Source organism: Falco punctatus (genome assembly GCF_963210335.1).
Source record: "Falco punctatus genome assembly, chromosome: 4".
Lineage (NCBI taxonomy): Eukaryota > Metazoa > Chordata > Aves > Falconiformes > Falconidae > Falco > Falco punctatus.
This window is the reverse complement of record NC_137583.1, coordinates 73,738,684-73,765,291: the sequence shown is the minus strand read 5'-3', so window position 1 is coordinate 73,765,291 and position 26,608 is coordinate 73,738,684. Positions and strand designations below refer to the sequence as shown.

At 37.4% G+C, this 26,608-nt stretch overlaps 1 protein-coding gene across 1 annotated transcript in view; it reads right to left on the bottom strand.

The window, feature by feature from the left end:
• Positions 1-26,608, bottom strand: part of ITGA8 (integrin subunit alpha 8) — a 118,448-nt gene that overhangs the window by 83,278 nt on the left and 8,562 nt on the right. The window contains exons 3-13 of the mRNA XM_080386361.1: positions 23,060-23,160; positions 20,336-20,459; positions 18,000-18,061; positions 16,945-16,990; positions 15,831-15,956; positions 14,751-14,795; positions 11,705-11,748; positions 10,661-10,717; positions 10,419-10,471; positions 4,773-4,978; positions 2,403-2,594 (exon numbers count right to left, since the gene is read on the bottom strand). Coding sequence (XP_080242487.1) covers positions 2,403-2,594; positions 4,773-4,978; positions 10,419-10,471; positions 10,661-10,717; positions 11,705-11,748; positions 14,751-14,795; positions 15,831-15,956; positions 16,945-16,990; positions 18,000-18,061; positions 20,336-20,459; positions 23,060-23,160 — 1,056 coding nt within the window. The remainder of the gene's footprint in view (positions 1-2,402; positions 2,595-4,772; positions 4,979-10,418; positions 10,472-10,660; positions 10,718-11,704; positions 11,749-14,750; positions 14,796-15,830; positions 15,957-16,944; positions 16,991-17,999; positions 18,062-20,335; positions 20,460-23,059; positions 23,161-26,608) is intronic.

Genomic DNA, 26,608 nt, shown 5'->3' with positions numbered 1-26,608 from the left:
ATTTCCCAGCCTATGGAACTGAACTTTTGAGTGAGGAATCAGCATAATTTAGTCTTACTACTTTTTTGTTTTTATAAAATGGTTGATTTTATAATAGACACACCAAAACACTTAAATGAAAATTTTCGAGATTTTTTTCTAGTATTCAACCCTTCTTGAATCACAGTCATGACCAGTAGTTTGGGAAGCACTGAATTAAAGGGTAGTTTCCTAGACCTTCTATAGTCAGCAAATACTCTGCCTTTCAAGCTGACATCTAAAATAAAACTTCCTTCCTATTCCTTCCAAGTTCAGTACCTCGCTTCCTCCTTGTACAAGAGCTGCCCTTCAGCATTTCCATCAGGAGGTGAAAAAGAAAAGCTCTTTGACACAAGAAGGATTACTTACTTCATCACCTAATGTGTTTGTTCTAGACTTGTATTTCCCCATATAATTTCCTTTCTTTTTTTTTTCCTTTTTCCCATAGGAAGGCATTCTATTTTTGTGCTAAAACTGTGCCATGGTTATGCTATTTTTACAGCTCTGTTTTGGTGCTTCAACTCTTTGAGAATTAAAGAAGTGGTTGACTGACAGTAAGGTTTTTATTTATGTCATTTTCTGACAGATTCCCACCTGTACTCTGGACTGCTCATCCAGATATTCAACTGGGGGATGGAGGAAAAAGCTACCTATAGTAAATGCAGAGGGTTGGTTTTTTTTTGCTAAAATAAATAATTCATGTAATAAAACCAAACCATCTAACATACAGTGAGCTGATATCACAATGTGAAATTCTGCACATAGGATGCATGTAGACAAGTAGAATAACTCCAAGAAATCTCACAACTGAATTGACTATAGCAGTTCCTCAGTACACATTTGGAAAGACTGAGACCCACCACCCAATTTTTTCACAAATTAGCTCAAAAGATGCTCCACATAAAGTGCTAATACAATGGTTAAACTTCTACTCTTCTTTCTTCCCCATGTGGCTTAAAGAAGACCTGAACGAATCTCTCCCTTCCCTCCCTCTATCTTTTCAATCTTAGAAATGTCAGGAATGCAATATCCTGTTTTCTTTGGTTTTGCTGGGGGGGCTTGTGGGTGCTTTAGGAAATGTTTAAATGCTGAAACTTTTAATAAAGAGCTCTGTTGTCCAAAAGAACCTCATTAGTCATGGACAATGAAAGACTATTAATAGCAGCATCAACAATATGCAAACAAAAAGTCAGAACAGTGTTTAAAAGTGCTTTATTTTTTCAAATGCTGAAGACCCCCTCAATTTAGTCTTGTGATAGCCTCACTTTATTACTCTGCAGTCAGCTTTTCTGTTTGTAAAACTGTAATTTCTATTGTAAACACCCCTTCCCAGATATTTTCTTCTACTTTTGGAAAAATACATGTCAAAGTTTTTAGAATCCATCACAAAAGGTAAAAGAGATACCACTTTTGTCCCTTCAAAAATTATAATTTTAACTTTTGAAACAATACAGCTTCTAATAACACTAGCCTTGAAATAACCCAGGATAACAAAAGTGATTTCATAGTAAGTTAGGGAAGGAAAGACAATTTTACTGTGAACGAACCTTTCACAATAACAAAATATGATGTTTTACTGCACTTCCTTACAAAGGCTTCTGAATTATGATGAAAGAAACAGAACAGATTTGCTTCTAGAGGAGAGATAGAGTAAATACAAGCACAATCAAAATAGCTCCAACATTCAGACTACTCAGGACACTAGGAACATATCTCTTACAAAAATAAATACCTCCCCAGCAAAACTCAACTAATGTTACAAACTTGGTAAATCTGAATGCACGTCAGGTAAACATATAAGGAACAAACAAAGCTAACATAAAAAGGAAGAGTCTGTATAGCAAAATGAAAAAAACAAAAGGAATGGAAAGGTCCAAATGAAATATCTGCCTTTAAGTAATGTCTTCACATTCTCTCTGCTTCAAATGCAAACAAAGCCATTAAGAATCTATATATAGCTCAATGTCTCTTTGAGAGCAAAAAAACAACTTAGCAATACAACCAAGTCAATGCCTTCCTCTACATCACAACATGTTTTTAATTAAGAAAGAATGCCAGGATGAAGGAGACCTTACAAGTTCAACAAGCTGAAAGTGTTCAGTTTTTGGAAGTGGGGGGAAAGGGTTAAGCTTTTTATTATAAACTTCACATGGTTTATGTTAATGTGACTATTTAAGCCCTTTCTTGCCTTTCTGATCATGTCTTTTGACAGGAAAGGGAGTATTTGTTTTGTCTGATTTTAACTCTCAGGAAAGCAAGCTAGAACTATACAAAAATGTATATTCTTTATTCTGACCTCTGCCCTCCAATAGGAACAGTTTAGACATGATGCATTTTCCAGCAAATGGAAGTATGAAATTCCCTTTCTAATGGAAAAATCTTACCTGGGTAATCATTCTTGTCTACATCTGAGTCTCCTCTTAGAGTGAAGCCAAATCCCGAAGGCATGGACTGTGAGGCCCAGGCTCCACTGAGAACCTGGGAAGGGTTATTATTTAACCCATTACTGTATCCATTGTAAATGAGCACTTTCCCTCTTCTGTCTTCTCCTGCAAATGGTGCACCAATAGCAATGTCTGCAGTGCAATAAAATAATAAAAATAAATGGACACAATTAAAATAAAGCAAAAATTAAGTCCCTGCAAGAAAAGAGACACAAATGGCTTCTGCTACATTCATGCAAGAACTTCAATGTTCTGTACTTCTGTATGGATTCTAGTTTTAAGGCAAATATACAAAAATTTTTGTAGTGTCTTTTCTTGTCAAACTTTCATGACAAAAGCTTATAAAATCATCCTGTGAAGGGGTTGTTGCATTATACTAAATATCCAGTCCACACTGGATTCCTCTACCATATTTCCAGGGCATTTAATAAGCTTTAATAAACGAAGATCTAATGAATACCTGCTTTTATTTCCATATTTTTAAACAGACACAAATTTTCCTCCATTTCCTCTATCACCTAATTAATAAGGAATAGCTGTTAGATAAAATTTTCTTTTTCCAGAGAAAATATTCAACAGACAAAAAACTCCATCTCCTCAAACATCCAGTGCTTTGGTATGCAAAAGAGCACAATGGAATATAGTGTTTTCCTCTATACCAAGCCAACATTTTATTGAGAAATGGGAATAGTATCAAGTCAGGAATTTAACAGAAAGCCTTGGGCATTACATTTTACTGCATTAAACACTGCAATCCTCAGTAAATGAGGTGCCATACCCATAAGAGGGACTCAACAGTGCTCTTCTTAGGTCCTATGCATGGCATGTGGAGAGAATCAGGTGTCTAGACCGAGATTCAACAGTTGCACCAGCTGAGCTAGGTAATAGGAAACGCTAGAGCAGGACACAACCTAAAGCTCTTACTTTTAGGTTCTGATCTAGGAGCTGATGCTGGACTTCTTTATTAAACTTGAATTCAGCACCTGGAATTTGTACCTTCACTCTATAAAGGCAGAAGTGCACCAAAGCTCTATGACTGGCACCTTCAGTTATGAAGCAGAAGACTTTGGCTCTAGATCCTTCTTAGCCTTCTCTGTACAGACAGAAAAGCAGGAATATCTCCTCCCTGCCTTACCAGAATGTTGGAGAGCAGGGATACCAACCCTCCCTGCCCAGAGAAGCTGAGGGCATCTGCTATTGCTCACAGGTAGAAAATGGGAAGTCTCCAGTGTGGGATCCAGCTGTGTTGAAATCCATGGTGGAATTCCAGGACAACTCAGTGAGGGTGTTCTCAGCAGTCACAATTCAGCAGTCACAATCCAGTGGCTTCTACCACAGGATGCCATTCGGATTTTGTGCATCCTGAACCCCAATACAATCCTATGGCTCCTGACATGATTTATCCCTTGCACAGAAGCCACACATGGGTGACACGGCCCTAGCATCGAATGGTTAGAGCACCATGAAAAACAGCCCTCAATGGAGTTAAGTCCATTAATTATTCCTTAGTGGACCAACCATCTTTAAGGCTACTATACAAAACACCTGCTCCATGAAAAACTCCTTGGGGTTTTAGATGCAGAGACGCCTGCTTTGCAGACCCTAACATCCTGGAAATAAGTAAGGGAAAAAATGCAGCAAAACCCAAAGTGCTACTGACCGTGTCTAGGTAGCTAACTAGCGCAAGGCATCCAGGCTACCTCAGATAATTAAATAGGTTTGTTTACTTGGACTGTTTTCTTGAATTTAGTCTCCCAGTTAATTTATATGAATGTTTTGTTGTGTCCATGTGCTATGGATAACTGAAAAAGGTCTCATGCACCTGTTTCTTTCAGTGTCTAAGTACGAATAGACATCTGACTTTAAAATCATACATCTGTGCTTGTCCAGTTCTTTCATTGTGGGCAAAATGCTCCATTTACTGAGCCTCATTGAATTCTAAAACTCATCCAAGCATTACAGGAGATAAGGAGAACCCTGCTTTTAAACAAATGCAACATCTTAAGTAAATATTTAAATGTATTTATAGTCATAAAACAACAGATAATATTTTTATTCAAATGAACACACCGATATTTAGTAAAAAATAGCACTGTAGTCAATGACTTCTGTCCTATAGGTAAGCTTTTCACGGTTTGGCCCTCAATATCAATTTCATTAAGATTAGTGTAAATTCTTGTGACTTTCAAAAGCAGCTATGTGTAAAAAAAACTTTTTCAGCCACTGTAAGATACTTCATATTCACTGCTTAGCCATTTTTCATTTCAATGTTATACAGAGATAGATGTTACTACATTACATATAAATTACCATTATATCCATCTTGATTGAGATCTCCAAGGTGTGTGATTGCACTGCCAAATCTACCAAACACTTCAGTGCCTGTCAGAATTTGTGCATCTCGGAAGAGGAAAGCACTTTCTTGCAGGTATAGATAAACTTGCCCAACTTCTTTAGGCTTGCTCTCAAATTCTCGTTCCATAAAGAGAGGGGCGCCAACTAAGATATCATCTAAACTGGAACAGTGAAAACAAAAACCAGTGTCAGTGAGAGACTGAGTGTAATCAACACAGCTCATGCATTTGTTAAGTGGGAAGCTGATAATTATCATAGAGTCATAGACTAACTGAGGTAAGAAGGCACTTCTGGAGTTCTAGTTCAAACACTTGGTCAAAGCATAGTCAACTAAGGAAGGCTGCCCAGGGCCATGCCCACTCCAGTTTTAAGTATCTCCATGGATGGAGACTCCACACCCTTCCAGTGTTTGATCACCCCCACAGCAAAACCACTTCTTCCTAGGTTTAAACAGAATTTCTTGCACTTCAGTTTATGCCCATAATAGACACTGAAAAGCCATACTTTGCAGTAAATGATCCACAACTCAGGAATTTAACTATGAAGAAATCTGTCACTACAACAAATGCCGCAGATCTATCCTGCTAACAGTGCTAGCGAGAAACTTAAAGTAAAATCTAGCTTTTAAAAATTATATGTCAGTAAGTGAACAACAGAACAAAAACCGCCACTTTATAGCAGCTTTTTGAAGTAAGATACATGAAACACAGGTAGAGCATCAATTAATAGAGAATGCCTCATCACTAATTCAAATGGAAGCTGGGAGACAAAGCCAAAGCTTTATTTCTGAAAACACTTCTGGTTGAATATTAGGTACTTGAGTAGTTGCAGTGCTCACATAATTTGCTGTATTAGGTATTAAAGAGAAAGGACATCATAAACCCCACAAAAATATGAGGCTTACAGGGAAAGTCCTTATGTTCATTTTGCTGCTTTAAGAAGAATAAGTAAAAGAAGACAGATTAATCAAAGGATATTTTGCATGTTGTTGTTCTAAATGGGGGTGGTTCAAAACATGTTACCACCATTTATTTAGTGGGGGGAAAAAGACCCTTTACTGGACAGTAAAGAATAAAATCAAGCAAGATTGATAGCCACATAACAAGCAGAAATATTCTTAATATGTTGTTCTGAGACATGAAATAATAAGATCATATTAACTTCTGAAGGTTTCTCAAGTCCATACAAACTAACAGGATAATTCACATCATATTCAGCGGACACTGGTTGGATAACCAATATTAACCATATTAAGGAACTCTGTTACTGCAAATAACTAGTGCTACTTGATCCCAAAACTCTTAATTTGGAAAACGTATTCTCTTCCTCTAATGTGGAACTTTGTTCAAACTTTGTAAAACTTGTAGATAACTTTCTAATCTCAATTCATCATATTCCAAATACTGATGTTTTCAAAAAGGCTTTATCCATTAGTAAACCAATTACTAAAATTGCACTACATTGTTTTTCCCAGTCCTGATAGAAAAAAACCCTTATGATTTAGGGGTATCTCACCTACTACTTTACCATAGAAAGACACTATGCTTCTAAGATACATAGCATAGAATTTAGTACAGAATATCTTATCTAGAAGCCTTTTGATCACGTTATAAAACTTACAGATTCTACAAATTATGACAAAGTACTTCTAGAAATGTGATTTTCCTATTAAGTTTTATTGTGTGTTTCCATAAAGGAAATTGTAATTCAGAATGTCAGGTCACTTTGGTACAGTTGTTCTGTTCTTTATATGTCAGATTTTACCCCACGGCACGAATGACTAAAAAAGGAAGGAAGCAGATGCTGACTTGACATCAAAGGTGGGATTTTCCTTTCACACTAAACATCAAAAGTTCTGTTCTCCTAATGGAAGATGTTCCTGGTTGGGACAGAATGTCAGCTAAAATGGTTGCCATGAAACAATAGCAACAACAAATACAGATAGTGAATGCTCTTTTTTATACAAGTTGTTTTATATATGCTACATACTAAGTGTTACACAGCAGCACTATCATCAATTACTATTTTATTACATCACAGTCCAGATATTCCCAGTAAGACTGGGACCCCCATGGTGTTATGTGCTGTATAAACCATGAAATAAAAGATAAGGTTGGCTCCAAAGAATATTTTACAAATGAAGAATTGTAAGACTAAGGGAAGATTTTTTTAGAAGTGGTTTTGGTAAGAAACCAAAAGATTCAGAGCCAGGAAGCTCCCAGTACACAGACATAAAATAAGTAGATACTTTGATACCTTAAAGCAATATACAGAGTGCCTAAAACGGTGAAAAGAGGCAGGCTACCTATCATCCACGGTGGCCTAAAATTTTCTAAGCAGAAGCCTAACCCAGAATTCAAGATTCACCAGGTGAGACAGAAAGCAAGCAGAGAGAAGCTAGAGTCTGTTATGCAGGGATCACAGCATCTCAGCTGGAAGTACATAGCACTGGGTTATTGTTCTAGGAAAATTTCTACTTTGTTAAAATAAATTACAATGATTGTATAAAATGCATGAATAGTTCAGGGAGTAGGAACCAGAACCCAGTAGATGGTGGGAGGAATGTGGTCATCTAAATTACACTGACCTATAACTGGTTACAGGCAGCAGAGCTACCTGGAACACCTGCCACGCTTAGTTTGCTGTTCCTCCAGGTCTTGGCATGTCCCATCCACATCAAGGCCTTCCTTTTCTCACCCTCTTGATTTTCCCCCTTCTCTATCAGTGCAGAGCTCTATAGGTCAAAGCAAGCTCTTTCAGCAAATCTTCTGCGAGAAGGAATTCTTCCTCAGGCAATTCTAGAGTTTGGGGCTCATTGTTTTGTTTGGGGTTTTTTTGCACAGTCACAGCAGTGTTCTATACCCAAAGAAGGATTCTCCAGCTACCCTGCTCTCTCTGATACTCATCTACTTATTCCTGGTTTCTCTCTAACTGGGTAATAAGCAAGCAATTGCTGGTTACAATGCTTTATAGTCAGTTTTACCTTCCAGCTCCTACAGTTTAAGCATTTAGACATCAAACAGTCAAGGGGGGTCATTTACTGGGTTGTAAGTACCTACACGATTAGAATGATGCATTTTTGTTGATGGAGGCTGTTTCAAGTGACTTTTAAATTGTAGGAGTTTCTATTTACAAAATTTGAGTTCTAAGCCAAATTCAGGTTGATGTGACCCCTTTTTAAAAGCCCATAAAAGCAAAGCAGAAACAAAAGCCCCTGGACAGTAATATTAAACCATAAAGTGCAGTGCAGTTTGCAGTGGTATTCTGAACTGGTTCATTAGATTTTTTTTCATTACTGCACTAAGATGTCACAGTTAACATAAACTATATATTTATTTTTGTTCCAGCAGAGAAAGGTAACCAACCACCCAGTATTGCTTCCCTACTGATAAAAAAAATTAATTAATCTTTAAAAGGCACAAGTTGACCACCTGCTGAGACTGTATGCAGTTTCTTTGTATCCTGCTGAGCAATAAAAATCAGTAGTATGGGAAATGCCAAGAGGTCCAAGTATAACTATGGAAAGCTTTGATATAGGCCAAATAAAAGACCGGTAAACAGTTTATTCCACTATTTTTATTGGACTGTTTCAGTCTAAATTGAAAGTGTTCTCTCTTTTCCTCTTTAATAGGAATGTAGTCTGTAAGGTAATAGCAAAGCTTGTTTTTAAAGTTTCATTGTGGATTTCTCAGTATTAGCAGCAGACAACTAAATGGTGGTTCAAACAATATCCTTAGTTTCCCTGATCTGCCTACAATCTTGATGTGGTGCAGATAAAACTGCAAGAGTCACCCCGAAACACCTGCAGAACTGCTGGAGCATAAGGTCTACAGAGCTTTTTTCCTAGGACAAGCCTAACCTTTGAGCCATGTCCTCAGTCTTATTACAGAAAAGCATCATTCCTATTAATCTTTTCTGCATATAAATTAATAAAGTTCGTCATACTGAAAAGGCCATCACTACCCCTTTCACCCTTAGCTGCACAAAAAACCCCCAAGTGAATTTGAAGGTCATTTCCCTTTTGCTTTTTTTTTTTCCCTCTCTGTTTTACTCTCCCTTTCAGATAAGTATTTCTATCGACTTTATGTGCAAACCAGCAAAGACAGACTACATATCTAATCAGACATGTTTATCAAGTAGAGCTTTTTATGTTTTGTTTTCTGTGGGATGTTTGGATCTCAGAGTCATTAGATTTCTTTTAAGATATAGACTGGGGGACCACACAGGTCTCAACAGCAGTTTGATTATATTGTTGACATAAACTTTGGTCTTAGAGGTACACAGAAAATATAAGACCTGCCAAGTAACCCTACGGTTCACAGGAAATAACCTGCACAGGAAATAGTTTGGTAAGTGAGAAGTTAAATAGCAAGTTCTCTGAAAAATTCTGATGTGTCTTTTGTAACTTAGATTAATGTTTCTCTACCCTTTCACATTAGTAATGCATTATGGTATGACCAAATTAATCCTGACTCTGTATATCATAAAAATAGGAATTGTCAAAAGCTGTGGTACAATGCAAAATCCGATTTCAGAATCTTTGAAGGATTTGAGTACTGTGAAACCACTACAGAAACTGTTAAAGCTTTTTTGTTTGATTGTTTTGTTTTGTTTTGGAACTGCAATAACATTTTATCACCTTGCTACTTTTTTTCTTGTATGCCTCACTCTTTAAAGGGTCGCTAGTCACTGACAGAAAGGAATGATTTAACCCAGCAACATTATTTAATGCATTATGTTTAAGCACCTAATAAGAAATAATCACAAGAAAAGAATATGAAGTAGACACATCTGAGACATTTTACAATAGGCAAGAGTATGCCACAGCTCTAAACATAATCCTGGCTTACCTTTGTGCAGATTTCCAAGGCTCTGAGCTTCAGGGATCTTTATCTCCTTGCTAGAAAGCTAGTATGAATATTCACTTACTAAAGTCCTGATCTTCTAAAATATTTAATCAGACTTTCCATGAGTTCAAACTTAGCAAGTGTTTTGTTCAACAGAGCCTGAAATCCCCAAGTGTCTTAGGCATGACCGTGGGAGCTGAGCAGCATTCTTCCTCAGACAAGCACAATGCTTGTCATAACAACCATGGGCCATAGACAGTTTTTGGTGTTCTGGATGATGAAAATGGATGGCCAACAAGCAGATGCTGCAATGAGGAGCTGATGATATTGGAAAGCTTTTGAAACTGAGAAGTGAAATTATAAATGGACCACAGGTACAGAAGACTTAGCCTGCTTTTGAGAAGGGGAGAATGAACTTTTGACTTTCACCTATCTCTTCCCAGCAGTAGCTAGCACTGCTTATTCACTGTTCTTCTACATGGATCTGTTTCCTAAGACTTTGGACATTCCCGCTCTGCCACACTGCTTTGAATAAATACTCAGGAAGACAAACTCACCCAAACTAGTCCTGCAAATACTTGTGCCACTGTGATTGCACAAAGATAAGCCTACATGAACAATTAAAATTAGAAAAGCAGAGAAGCCAAGAGAAGCACTTTGAGGTATGAAGCACCTGAAAACCTATGTTTATTAATAAGTATCAGGCATTGCTTCTATGAATGTGCAGTGGAGCTGAATATATTTGGTAACCTACCCATCATTGTTAACATCAGATACTGCAACAGTGTACCCAAAATAAGACGCCATCTGGAAATAAAAAACAACAGATAGGCTTTCATATCAGGTATCAATTTTTAATATCTTTTTAAACTGATAATCCTCTTTGTTTCAATGGTCATTAATTCTAAAAAATATTTTATATATTCTTGAAACTACGTTAATGAAACTGTATCTTCTAGAGATGTAATATTTCATCACATAGTTGCTTGACATTACCTGTTCACCAGTGAAGTTCTGGATAAAGGTCAAGTCTGAAGAATTAATAATTGAGACCTGGTAACAGAAAAATATGGAAAGTTTCAAGCACATATGGAGATGCTACAGCATAACATCACTGCAAACCAATTTGACACACTGAAGGATGGTCCAAGTGGCCAAGAAAAAACAATTATTCTCTGTCTCACCACAGCTTTCCTGTATGACCTTGAACAAATCACTAAGATTTTATGAGTCTCAGGTCCCCCATGAATAAAATGGGGGAAAGACTATTTCCCCTTCCTTACTCAACACTGAACAGAAGCAGTTACAGTCTATCAGTTAATCAGTGACTACATTATTAGGCATGAAAATATGAACCTAAAACAAAGAAAAATACACAAATATATACATACATAAATATAAAAAAATAAACATACCCACTTTTCTTCTGAAAAAATGTACGAATAAGCTCCAGAGACACAAGGAATTTTGGGTCCACAAAACTAGAGAATGTCTGTGGCTGGGATTTCCTGTTTCCCAATCAGGTTAGTTCTGAAACTTTTTTCTCCTATGAGGTAAAAGCTGTATCCACACACATACCATTTTCTCCCTTCACTTTAAACTGCGTATCATGACTCTCTGCATCTGGTATTCAGTGTATATACTTAGAGCACTCAAAATAAACACTCGGTATGAATAATCTGAACTTGGACTTCTCCCCACTGGACACAGCATTGCACATGAAATATGCAAACCTATCGGTAATAGCTTAGGTCTGAAAACACACAGTGGGTATAGGGATACTAGTCATACTCAATGCATTCTTGTAATTGCCTATTGAAAACAGACTTCAGAAGGGACTAAGCACTTCACATTCAAAGGCCAAACCAGTAAGGCATTTCAAACCAGCCAGATAAGCCTGAGGGTGAAATCAGTGGCAGTTTTCTCTGATTAGAAAGTTTAGGATCAAAGAGACAGAAAATATAATGTAGCCTTTAACCTTCCAAATAGTCTAATTGCCTTCTCATCATAAAAAGGATAAAATGTGGGTCCAGTACATACATAGCCAAAGTTCTGTGCTCCTCTTGGGACTCCAGCAACCAGCTCTGAAAGGATAAATATCAACAGTGAACTGGTTATGCTGAGTCGTGCATGCAACATGCATTCCATGCCACTTAAATCTTCCTTGGTATATAACCCTTAGGATTTTGATTTGTTATCTGTATCAGAAACACTTGCAAATCACTTCAAGACATTAATTAATGAGATCTTAACATTCATTCAGTGTATCTAGTTGCATGAAATATTATATCTTAACTGTTGAATACACTTATCCAGGGTTCTCTCTCAGCCTAGCATTACTTAACATAGCACAGTATAATAAAGGTCTCAGTAAAATTCAGCTTGTTACCTGACAGCTTTGGATTGATGGAACCAGAGTTAGTTGTGGCATCACACAACTAGAGTACAGAAGCTAAACACAGCCGTCCTTACAAATAACTTTTTTCTTTCTAGCTGCACAAAAGTTTGTCTCATCTATTATTTGGCTTGATGCCATGGAAGTGTTTGACAAGTTCTGCACAGACTATCTAAAAGCATCATAAGGAAATTTTTGTGAGTGGCATTGGAGGAATCCATTGAACAAGAACATCAAACACTGGACCTAGCCGCGTTCTAAGATGTAATTCTGCTCAATAGCTCCATGGGGAAAAAAAGAAGAAAAGAGTAAAGTCACAGCCTGCAGTCTTATTGTCTAAACCTTCCTTCATTAGGATATTCATGTCACGAGAGAGCAGCAGGAACTTTGGATACCAGAGCACCTCAGACACCTGCCTGTACTAGCCTAGCATCCCTCTGCTCCTGTCTGGGTTTATACACTCCCTTGTGGTCAAATGTGTAGGGACGATGGAATTAAACGAAGGATTGAACAGGACACAGACGATTCCTGGGTCAGCCAACAAAGCAATTCTTTGTGCCAATCACTCACATGAATTACTGATAAAAGAATTATCCATCAGAAAACTTTGAGTATGCATTAAAAAAAAAAAAAAGAAAAAAAGAAAAACCGAAAAAGATGGCTGCAGCCTTCTGTTACCAGGGACACATCTTTTTTACACATTATAGTGTTTGGCTCAAAATTGTGTCTTTTTTGGGGGGGGGGGTTGGAACCCATAGTGGCACAGGACAGGACACTAACTTTACAGGGATGAAACAGCAGCAGTTCTGGGGGAGCTGGGCTGATTTGTAGAAATGTACTATGTCTCTATTGGCTTTGTGAGTCTGGACCACAGAGCTGTTCACCTCCTCAAGGAAGCTACCCCTTAGGCAATACTTTCTGACACACTGTCAGCCTTAAACAAGAAGTATTGCTCCTGCAGTATGAAACACCAGGGATCACAGATATTTTCAGCTAACTATATGTTTTGAAATCCTTTACAATTTCAGAACACCTGAAAACAGCTAAATCATGGACAAATTTCTATTTATAACTGATTATTTTTAACATACTCTACCAAACAGCTGTGACAAGAGCTTTTCTTCTACGCCGGATTCAACTTGCAGAGACACAGGAAAACTAGTATTCAATTTCTAATATACCCACAAAACTTACTTTGCAACTTAAAAATCAGACAAAATTCAGGTTTAGTTCTCCTACCACAGCACTTTGTGCTATGAGTTCAGAACATCAATTAAGTGATAATTAAGTAAGTTTTGTTCATATTTAGTTAAAGTCTAAGTGGTGTTCCAGGAACTACTGCTGCTAAACCTGGCCTCTAGCAGGATGGATTGCTCTGACTGTGTCCTTAGAGAATTACAGAACTATGTCACTGAAGCTGCTGCCTTCCCAGGCAGTTTCCCCTGGACATGTGAAGCTAATAAATATCCTGTGTCACCTTTTGCCAGAGGGAACAACTTGAACCTTTGTGTTTGAGCTGAATTCTAAGTTATATAATGACATTCTGTACATTTAAAAAAAAAATATCCTGCAATTTTGGTCAAAACTTGTTCCTCAGTGCACATTGCTCTACTTTATCAAATCATGAACGCAGAATCCTAGAAGGTGCTGTTTTACAGATCACGAAACATTTCAGGTGAAGGTTTCACAGTGATGATGCTTTTAAGCAATGCTATTAAGTCTGGTTCTTTGTGGATGATAGTTGCTGTCTAAATGCAAATTATTGTAAATATTCCTGTACCAAACTTAATTGATCCAAGAACCTTTAAAAACTCTCAGGGATAATTCTATATTTGGAAATTTATAGTCATGTGCATTCAGCTTTTCCTAATTCATCTTCCTGTCAAATGTTTGCTCTCCCTCTAAGCCCAGATTTCAATAAAAGGAATTAAAATCTTCTGTTTCCTGTTGTTAAAATATAAGGCTTGGAGTAGGAGAAAGAGCACAGAGAACTTGTTCTTACTGCATTATGCCTGTGCAGGAAAATATAGCGTATGAAAAGGATCAGCTAATAAACTGCCCCAGGCACCCTATCCTTGGGGCACATGAACTGGAACTAGGGAAACTTACAGAACCAAGAGCTGCTTTCACCAACAAGAGCTACCTGTGCCAGCGTAGACACAGGTTTTTGTCCAGAAGCAGCTGAATGTTGTCTCCTAGCTTGGGCTGTAATGTTTATGTGGTAGTCAGAAGTGTGCTTTCAGCATACACAGACATTTCCAAGCCATGTTACATCTGGTCAGCTGGACGCTGAGGTCCAGCAGCCTCTATGCAGGTGAGTAACTTAAGGATGGACTGGAAGACTGTACAGGACTGCACTGTTGGCTCTACTTGTTACTACTGATCACCAAACCCGCTAAATCAAGTGAGCCTGGATGTCTCCACCTACCATGTTGTCACAGCTATAACCGCTGAACAGATGCATGTGTACAATACCATAACAACAGATTCAGACTTCTGAGTTACTTAAATCCTGCTCTGTTATGCTATACCTTCTAAGGAAATATTTACCTCTGAGAATACTGGGTACAGACAGATTGTGTCACCAGTGTTTCAAACGTATAAAAGGTACATTCCTGCATGGAGATCCAAAATGAGGAATTTAATAGGTGAACAACCATATGGTTTCCATTCAAGTACATAGCTTCTTACCTTGTTCAGAATCCCCAGTAAATTCCCCAGCAGCCACTGAGTATCCTGTTTAAAGATAAATTACAAGCAAAATACTTGATAAACCATTTCTTTCAAAAAATACGCAAGACCAATCAGATTTATCTGTTCATCTGATCATCAGAATGCAAATTTTCTAACATTAGTATACTAAAACTGTGTGGAAAAAAAATAAAATTGTTTATCACTTTATTATGACTAAATTAACTGTAGGTCTGAATGTATAATGAATCTATCCCTTTTCTCCAAAAATGAGATTCTAAATTAGGTTTTCGTTACTGTACCGTAATGTGTATTCTGTTTTAGCTCTAGATGGAGGACAGATTTCCAAAGATTAAGTTAAGTACCTCCTAGAGCTTTAGTAACCCTGTGAGATAATTGCTGTTGACACAATAAAGATTTCCGGATTGTATCAGGGACTGAAATTTCAAATCTATGGGCAGAGATAAAGGATGCATCTTTGTCTGCAAATTCCACTGCATCTTTTCCATGTGTAGAAAAACCTGTCTTACATGCAGAGACATATGACTATCATACAAATTCTGAAGAGATCAGTACTAACCAAAGGTAGAGAGCCTTTTTTCTGTTTTTTACATATCTTCAAACTGACTTTTGTCACTCCTTGCTTCAATTTTATCTTTTAAATATCAGTGAGAATAAATCGGGTATTTGTGCAGTACTGTATAAAATACTGCAGAATTGAATTTTCTTTTATCTATTAAAAATTGTCTTTTTTTAAACTCAATCCATCATCTTGGAATGAAAAAAGATATAGATGGGAAAGTTTTGTATTTCTGCTTGATTATTAAAGATCAAATAATAGGAACCACAGTGAGCCATTTAAGATCTCAACCCTCCAACCCTGTTGCTGTGCATAATTTTAAGAATATTCATAATCCCATCAAAGTAACAAGCGAACTACTGACTTGCTGTTGTGCTTAAGGCAAAACACGTTCAAATCCTCTCACAATTGGGACGTTGGTAATTTAGTGCTTGTTTTCACATTTATATAAGCCCCATGCTTTTAGAATATATTGCTAACTGACACAGAACTTAGCTTACCCATGTAATTGTCATCATATGAGGGTGGTGCCACTCCTGTTTGCTTCTCTCGTGCCAGTTTCCTCAGAATATCCTTGAAGGAATAATTTGCAATGATATCCGCAATACTGGCAGTGATTACCTGACCTGGATTCAAACAGCTTCATAAATGAAAGGGACATAAAGGAGAGACAGTTTCTACAATATAGGGCTAGTAGAACATCAGAACAGAGCTGAAGGGAGAATATAGCACAAATGCAAAGAGTAGATGTCTCTCAATCTCCACCATTACCCTGAAAATCTCAAGATTTTCACATAAATCAATACAAGGCATTGAGGCTCCATTGAAGCATCACAAAAACATCTCCAGACCCTTTCAAGGTGCTGATTCAAACTAAAGTATTTTCAGGCTCAGCTACCTTTTGATACTGTATTGTACAAATGTAGTGGACCAATGGAAGCAATTTCTCAATGGAGAATTCAAAGCTATGAATTCCCTATCATCAGAATCACCTAGATCTTCCTCCTTCAATGGCAATGCAAAACCACACATCAATAAGGCTGACAACAGGCAAGCTGGTAGGCAGAGTCTGGAAATCAGCTGTATCATACATGTCAAAACAGGTTAAAGCAATACCACCCTTTTAACCCTGTACCAAAATCACTTCAGGTTTTATCTACATGAGAAACTACATCTTGGAACTACAGTGATGCCACAAATGAACTAAAACTACATGCAGATAGCAATAGAAATTTGTGTTCAGAAACAAACAGTGACAAAAACTTTCAAAATACTATATTTGCTGTACAAATACTAGCTATTTTTTAAATTTGTAGTATTTCTGTGGAAAAAATAAAAGTCAGCTTATTAATTAAATGACGAATGAGCTAAAATGCCAACATAAAAAGTTATTTCTACTTGTTTCACTTCCTATACAACCTACATCCTGAATTTTCCCTGATTTATTTTTATACTTAGTTGCTTGTTCATGATTCTTCTGACTTATATTTCTTGAAAATAAGACCAGAGACTGGTTATCTTAAACTGAGAAAACAACGGAAATCTAAAACAACATTTTCCACAATGCTTTCTGCTTCACTTCTTAGATCAAGTTAACCAGCCAGATGAACATACCTTGCCAATAAAAACTACCAGGCCCGCCTACTATCAGGTCTCCATTCTACAAAAAGCAGAATTGAATAAAATTACACAACAAAAGAACACAACAAAATTAAGCATGCATGGGAAAAAACAATTTAAATGACCAAAAGAATATCAGAATCATGATAAAGGAGAATAGCCTTCAAAGAAAGGATGAAGGTGCATGAACGTGCAGGAAAATCCACAGTTAAATAAAGTTCATATCCACCCTATGCATCTTCACTTGAATGAAAGCCATGATTTTTTCAGCACTAACACAACATTCTAAAAATTGCTGATTATTTGTAACAAAACTAAGTCACTGTAAAAGAGGGTCTTCACATTAAATGAAGGAACAGTAATGCTTTATAGAGAAGTATACTTTTGTCTACTCTACAATGAGGTCTTTACTCAGCTATTAATAACATTAATAATGGTGTAGCTGCAGTACACTGAAAACAATGGCAGTGATCAAAGTTTGGTGAGGTCCTGGTGCTGTAATAATGGCAGAGACAATAATAACAGTTGCAAAGTCTATTCTTTGGCCCACAATATTGTTTCTGGAACATCTTGGCATATAAGTACAGCTAGTTGTTTCCCTTATGCACTTTCACTTTCACCTCCACAGAACAATGGTCTTAATGACTAGCCTGCCTCCAAAAGCATCTTTATACAGGCTATTGTAAGTTTTTAAAACTAGCTGATGTCTGTCCATTATTTCCTGAAAGTCAGGTCTCTGGAAAGCATCGTAAGTGGGACACACTGAGACAGAAACACATACAATTTTTCACCCAGTTACCTATTTAGACTAAGCAGAGTCAGACTGGAGTGCTGCAAAGAGATAAACAGGTGCTGATTGCAGTATTTCTTTTATTAGTGAAATCAGAAAGTCTGAAGCTTGCAAAGGAGGAAAGAACTAGCAACAACTTCACGAAACATTCCATATGCAACAGCATGGGGATAAACTCTTGATCACTGAGACAGTGCTTGAACACTGGAGATATATCAGAATTACATCTGGTCAAAGTATATCAGAAGCAGAATCTCACCTTGTAAAAATCTAAGCTGAAACCTGCTTGACAAAAGCCTTGACCTTCGGGATCTGCATGGCCTGCAATCACAAAGGTAGATGCATTTTATTGATTTCACAGTGCATGTGGAAGACAGTTTACACACCCCTGGAGCTGTAAGGCTGCAAATGCACAACTACCAAAATACATGAAAAGGCATGTATTCTTTTTTAAAAGAGACAGAGAAAAACAAGACTTCTACAAGATCCTGAACATGCAGCCCCCTTGCAAAGATTTTGTAAAACAGGACCAGTTACTTGGGAATTTCTCCTCTCATTGCCAAGGAAGGACCTTGTAACAACTTCCAGGGATTCAATATGTATTTGGCTGTAGATACAAAAGAGAATAACTTAACAAGAAATCCTAGAATGGTCACCACAGTCTGCTCTGCCATAAACACAAAAAAAGTGTTTACTAAGACATCTCAAAAAATGTTGGCATAGTGGATGGGTCAGCATGGGTCAATGTTCAGAGAACATCTTGGTTATCTGCACTATGGCAAGGGAAAGCGGCACATGCCCTTCACAAGGGCCAGTCCTTAAAGTGATGCACATCTGCTCAGTGAGGACTGAAGTGTAATAAAATTTTGAATGCACATTTGTACATTCAAAAACATCCTTCTTGCTTTGTCCATTTTTATTTCTAGTCTACAAATTCTCATATAATTCTACAAAGTGTGTTGGCATGCATTTTAGGGCTTTCCTGTGAGTGCTGAAGTGCTGGAAGTCTGCAGAACTGGGAAACTGAGAGCAGGAATGGCTAATTGAACTCTCTCTTCAAATGGTATAAGCCTTTGGCAAAGGCCCCGTGAGACATCAGAAGTACATGAAGCAGATGTTATGGGTATCGTTTCTTACAGATTCAGCTTCCTTTTGTACCTATCCATCCAGGGACAAGAATTAGACTTGAAAAGAAAGACAGCACAATTCAGTTTAGATCTATACTACAATGTGAGAAAAGAAAAGCCATAGAGTAGCACTGAATGTACATGCAAATATCTCACATTTCTCTAGGTGTGCAGATTTTCTGGTAGACCATGGAAAGCATTATTTGGCTACATTATCACACAGCTGTCAGATGACAGGAAAATTCAGCTACATGATATGATGCTGTCTCTACAGCTTCACAGGAAAGAGACCTTTCAATTATGTGAAGTGTCTACTTTTTTTTGTAAAATGCCTATTACTTTCTTGGCAAAATAATCCATGAGAAACTCAAAGGCAGGAGCACAGTTTGCAATAGAGAAACAGTTAAAAGTTGTGTTTTACAATCAGCACGTGCATGTGGCAAGAACGCTAACTGCAATAGCAGAGTCTCTGTACAAGGGGTATCTTGTCATTCAGACTTGTCACGTTACTGGATAGCATATACAACTTGAAACAGCTACCCATCTCAGCAAAACTGAACATCATAGCTTTGCTGTGAGGGTTTCCCCTGGAAGGGATAGGTAAGCCCATCATATTTGCTATCTTGCACACATTACCTTTAGAAAAATAGCTGAAAGAACAACTCTCTGATCTGTGAGTGCAGAAACTGCCATAGACCTAGCCCAGCCCAAAGCACAGTAAAGTCACTGGACACTTCATATTGATTTTAATAATCTGAAGCACTGAGGTAATGAGGGTATTAATAATCATCATAAACACTTCGATGTAGGATGTTGAACAGGATGAATGACTGATACAATCTAACGTGTGGCATTTTCTGCGGACTTCTAGGTAACTGAACTTGGTTCTAAATATACATGCAGTTTTTCCCTATTCCCCAAGAAGTAAGGCCCAGAGATGGCTACCGCACCCACAGAATAGCACACAGAAGAGCACGGAACAGCACTGCTAATGTGCATGGCTTTCTTCCATACTGGAAGTCCTCCACAGATGAGCTATTGTGGATGATATTGGCATGAATGGTGATACAGGCTTGTGTGTTTCTGTGCAGGGTCTGGTCTTCAGACAGTGTTCTTGTGATGAGAGATTTATACTCAGCACAAGCATGAATAAGTAGTTTAAAATGCTGTCTGGTTCTTATCTAGATCCGTTTGCTACATTTTAAAGCCATTTAAATTGAACCAATTATATCTCATCACTATAACTGCATAAGCTTAATTTACTTAATTTCTCCTCTTTCAATTATACAATAAAGCATCCAATTGCAGGCATATAATTTAATGTTGATTTTTCTTTAAGCCCTCATCCAATGCAATAATGTCATACAGTAATCTCCAGTCAACCAAGACAGTGTGAAGACTGAAAGGATGAAAACATTAAGTGCTGCACCAGTTCCTCCAGCACAGGATTGTTCCTGTTTATACTTACTGTTGCGACAAGGTGAATATTCAGCATAGGCACTGAAGTTCTGAATTGCTACGTAGCAGGTGCCAACAGGGTCCTTCTCAGGGCTATCTTTAAGGGTTCTCCAATGATATAAGGGAGCACAAGCCTATCGAAACAGAAACAATGTTACATGTACCTTTGACACACTCACACATCTGGCAAATGTAGTTTTTAATGAACAGTGTAAAAGGATTCTCTCTGGTATTGCATCATTCATACAGCAATGACCATAACATATTGACAGAAGAAAATGAAGGACCACTGCTTCTTGTAATTTCATTATAACCTGAAAAGCATAGACTGATCTTTCACTTACAGCCCTCAGCAGGGGAAATCTGTCAGGGACTACAACTCACATTCAAACGTATGTTACAAATACCCTCCAAGCCTGCTCCACGAGTAATATGTTTGCTCTATTACTGCTCATTGCACAGGACTTGATCCCATAGTTTAAGGTGTGGATCACATACATGTGGCTGAAGACATTCCTACTTCTGCCTCGCTGTGTCTTAAGATAATGGGCGTTACAGCAGAACTGCGATGATTCTACCCTGCTTAGAAGATTTGCCTGGGTGTTGTGTCATATTGTCTATCACAATCATCATATTGTCTGCCTTCTTATAAACCCCTGGTTCACATCTTTGCAGAGATGATACAACTATAATCCATTCAACAGTTTCTGAGCGAACAGGTTTTTGCTAAGTAAGTTTTGGCTAGTCAACTAATATTTAATCTTCTGCGTTACGGTAGTGGTGTTACAAACCATGACAGTGTAAGGATAAAAGACACACAAGTTGTGTAGAGAGAGACATTACCATTTTCAAAATGGTAACTGGATATTTTTATCCTGTTACTGGATAAATTCAGATAAATAAACTGGATAAATTCAGATAACTGGAAAAATAAAAAAGATAAGCTTTCAGGTACGTAGGTCATTCCTCAGGGGTTCCTGTGCCCTGAAACTTTACAACTGGCTGGAGGAAGAGAAGGAGCATGGCACTACTCCCTACAGCCTTGCTGTACAAATCCTTCATCCGTGTCCAACCTTGTCTTACTTTTTCAATGAGAAACCTGTCTACCTCTGGCAAGGTATTGTTATTATTCACATTATTGCATAAGCTGTCGTTCTGCAATCAGTTCCAGCTGGATGAACGACTGTGCTACTCAGATCTTACCATTAAAGTCATAGCTTCTGGAACAATGGTTTAAAGATCAGGGACTCTTAACATGCCCCTGCCTAGATGACCTTACAGATTAAAACAGAGAGCAAAACCAGAGTGTAGCAACGAGGAGTACATGTCCTATGAGGGTGATTTTAGGTACATTTGACATCAAGCAAAACAGATTGAAACAAGAACTCAATATAATCATAAACATTGACCTAATGCAGCTTACTGTCACATTCGTAGTTTTAAAAAAAAGTTTCTGACAGCCTGATGACATTTTCTTTTTCTCTCATTTCAGCCTGCAAAGCTTAAAAGAGAGTTTTCTAGCTTTGTTGTTCAAATCTTTGCCTGAAAACTGTTGACTATATCTCTGTTTCAGAAAGCCTGAGGAGAGTTATCAGAACAAAACAAACTTTGGTCGGTACAGACACAGCACATCAGTCAGTGATGAGGTTTTCTGCTCATTTCATTAAGATTCAGCAAATGATGGTAAAGAACTATTTTATTTCAGTGTGTGAACTGTTGTTTAGTAGAGTGTATAAAATGAAATACCTTCAGAAATTTTTAGAATTTTTTAGAATTTTTACATTTACTTAGCTCTGTAACAGAATAGGGTGAATTTTATTTATGTCAAAATCCTTCCCCAGGTTAACCACAAGGCATACTATACAAGGGAAAGCATTTTCTTTAGATACTTCTTCCCTTATGACTACTTAAGTAATAATTAAAAATTTTAAGCAAATCCCAAAACAGAAATTGTTGCTTTGCAATTGTAAAAATTAATAAAACTAATGACCAAACTAATTATTCTTATCACAATTATTTCAGTGACATTTTCAACTTATACTTCAGCACATCAATCGTAAATATAAAATTTTTAATATTTAATATTTAATACAATTAAAATAAATAAGCAGCATCACCCCTACTTTACTAAGCAATAAAAGTACTTGTCTCCTGCTGGGGTCCTCTATCAATACAGGTAAAATGTCCAGCAAAACTGGAAAATAGACACTGCACTTTGACAGCAATCTTTATTTAGAGCTGTTTTATTATGACTTTTTCGCAGCTGTTTTACCATGACTATGACATAGCTGTTCGAAGCAATGTACATGTGATGAAAGAGGTCAGCGCTTTCTCTTACTAATTGATCTTCAGGGCAGGTTCTTGGCTTCCATTACATTCTGCATTTAACATTCCAAATGAGACTTCATAATACAAAACACTTTATAGCATATAGCTATCAGTCACTGTGTATCTCTAAAATGGTCACTATGTGTTTAAAAAAAATCATCGCTCACTTCCATAACAATATGGTATTCTGCTCTTTTCACATGGCAGCAGCATCATCTTCACTTGATCAGTTCAAACTGATTTTATAGACTGCTTTCATTTTCAGAGTTATATACATAATTTGTTTTATAATTCATGCACAATCATAGAGTTGTTTCCATAATCTACACGTAGAAAACTATTAAAGATATACATTTGAGAAAAATAAACATTACCTCTAAATGAACACCAAATGCATACAACTTACCACAACTTTTTCTTTATGAGCTTTGACTGTTGCACCAAACCACTGATTTGTCTTAAACTCAATAGGTTCCCTGGTGCCATTGACTTTAATCTTCCTGTTGTCTGACAAAGAAAGACGCATTATGTTGACAGCTTATTTTAAAAAAGTACTACCCTGTGAATTACAGATAGAAGTGAAGAGACTAACAGATATATTACGTTGCATCCACTGTCATCATCCTACCAGCTTAACAGCAAATGGACATTCTAGTATCATTTAAGATTTTCAGTGGTTAGTGGAAAACAGCTTAAATTCACATGTGAAAATTCACAGTAATAACAGTTATTAAACTCAAAAAACAAAATACAATGGACTGGTAGAAGAAACCCCATGTTTCCTCCCGCCAAAAAAAAGTTTACCTGTAATTTATGATGAAGAATGAACGAGAATCTACAAAAATAGGTGAAAAGCCCTAAAAAGTTTTCTCATATGTGGTAGAAACTGTCCATATAAAAAGCATGTTCCACAATTAGCTTTTGTCAAACAGATGACACTTCTCAGCATGCTTGTTCAAAGACAGATAGCAAAGGACTTGGTTTTTAACAGAATTACATGTGTACACACTGTCACAAGAGACAGCTTCTTAATGTTGCTTTATACACACTCTTGCAGATGTCAGCTTAAGAGAAGCCATCTGGGCAAAGACTCAGACCAATTATAATGCATTTCAGGTTTTAATAAAAAGCAGACATCCCTTCCTTTCACCCTTAGTTCTCTGAAGTAAACTGATTTCCCATATGTTCATAAGCTATGCTCTACCCTTACCAGTCATTCCTAATGAACTTCTCAATTTATACATAAGCAGGGCATTACTCTTTCCCCCTTGTACCTGCATTCCTCTATGTTTGTTTCTGGTTCCTATCAGGAGAGATTTCACAAGAATCAATCCTTTTCATTCACTCTAAGTGAAAATAAAACCATATACTGCCTACCTCGGAATGTAGAAAAAAATGTAACATCAGATTATATTCTATGGATTTACACATTTAAAAAAAAAAAAATGAGGAAAAGGCAGCCAATCCTTTAAAAAGCCAACACTTCCTGGGATTTGCCCAACAGGAATAGAGGAGCTATCTGAATGCTTTTCTAGGATGTTGGATCACCAGTTACTTCAGATCGTGGTAACCTCGTAAATGTTACACATATAAACCGATTTAGGAACAAAAATGCATTACATTGGGATAACAAGGGTACTCTATCTCTGTATTTTTTTCTAATAAACATGAAGGGAAATTGAATGAAAATGAATCTGTGAAAGTTTGAAAGTCTCTGAGAAAACATCTTCCCTCATACAAATATTTTTTTTTCTGTGCTGCACCAATTACAGGAGCTAGTATGGAAATCCATGCTTAGAGAGATAAGAGAGATAAATTTCAGGACTATTTAGACCTCAAAAGTTCAGGAAGTGTAATTTAAAATCTCTCTAAAAGTATTCATTTTAAAAATACCTTTTATTTAAGTAGGCCTAAACTTTAAGAGTGTGTGAAACGGTGACTTTGACACACTGCATTGTGGGAGCTGCCAGCTTCTACTAGTTGTTGGCAACACCACTTTTGATTATTTTCGCCAGTGAAGTCAGACCATTTCAAACTTTAAAGGTCTCTTTTCTCTTTTTTAATGCTCTGGCATATCTGAACATAATCAATGTCCACAGATGAGGTCCTGACAGAAACAAAACTTTTGAAGCTTGAAAATCAGCCATGGTCAGCTTACAGCAGCCAGTGCTAGCCTACCACTGAGGATACTCATGACCAGTATTCTAACTTAAAAAGAGCTTACATTTTCAATCAAAACAGCATACTTGTCTACTGGCAAAGTGTACTAAAATGTGAAAAGAAGTTAGGCTTTAAAACTAGGACAAGTGTTTGCAGGATTTATAAATCCACAACTGAATTTACCAGTAAATGTACAAGAACTGTACACACACATACACCCTCCCTGCTTAGTAGCATATCGTGTACTATGAATCCTTCATCACATGGCATGGGACTTTCATTATAAAATAATTAGTGAAATATCACAGACACACAAATTAATAGGTTTTTGTTCCCTAGATAAATCTCTTTTGACAGAAATTCTCTAATCACCTTTGTACAGGATCCTTGCTAGAACTATGGAGTCATATTCCCAGTTCCTGACGTTGTGCCTTAAAATACAGTTTAGTCTTTTGTATGTAACAATCAATCAGTATTTCACATCGCTGTAAAACAGCTACTGCTTCCCCTATAACTTTACCAAAATGAAGCTATACACAACTAACTTGTCTGAATACATGTGGACTGTTATTACTGTGCCCTGATTGTATTCAATTAGACAACAAGGCTCTGAAGGAAGCCACTGCAAATGTCTTCTGAGGTAGTCATCCACTTACAACTGAGGACATGATCTAGGGCACAGTTCTTCTCCTCCTAAAGCAAACATCTGAGAAGGTCAGAAGAACCATGGCCTAAAAGAAGTACTTTTTAAAATTTTTTTAATCGACTGTAGATAGCCACAGATGACCAGCTTGGACTAGACTCAGATAAAAACTATTCACTTACTCAGATAATTCCCCATCCAATTTGAAAAAAAAAAAAATCTGACTTTGGTACATCCCTCAAAACTGTGCTATCTAAGCATTTCAAAAAATAGTACGTCTGAATCCTGACAACACCATTATACGACAGGGAAACAGCTCTCCTAGTGTTATTTATGGGCATCTGAGGCCCCCAGGCTATGTCTATACTGTACCTTACCCACAGGCTAAGCCATATTTCTGCGAGCAGCAAAAATTTGGCTTTAATTCAGGTTGCATTCAAATATCATCTTCTCTTCTGGAAAAGAATGCCTGGCCCCTTTTAGGAAAGAGTCCAAGCTATCTTGTATCAAAATACGTGACACTAGTACAAGGATAGCTAGAATACAAGGCAGCAGCAGCTGGGCTGGGCACACAACGCCTGAGCCTGTCCACAGAGCAGTCCAGGGAGTGCCTGAGTACCAGCTGGATTGCTTCAGAGCCAGCCCAGGAGCTGTTCCAGATGGTCAACAGTCTGGATGACTCGCAAATTTGGCTTGATACTCAGCCCTGGAATCACTCTTAATTGTACTGCCTAAGTCTGTATTGCAGAATAAGGTCCAGAAAATGAGGACTAGCAAAGAGCAGAGACGTGTAAAGAAGTATAAATGTAGGTGCAAGGACATCCTTAAACTGCATTTCAGCAACCTAAAAGCATTTCTCATTTTCTATTACAGGAGCCAAGATTCCTATGTATTGGTACTGCCCCACAATCCAGCTTCAGAAAGCAGCTCTCCAGGTGGCAAAACATGTTTCTCAAAATCAGCATTCCCTCACCCAGTCTTTTAGACTTGAGGTTCCTAGGGGCTACCAAAGGGAAAAAGGCCCCTTAAATTCACAAAGCAGTAGCTGGACAAGTAGAAGAATTTGCATTCAGACAGTAAAAAGCAAACCTATGTAAGAACAACAATGCAGAGATTACTTTTCAGGAATTAAAGCCTGAACCTGGAGCAAGT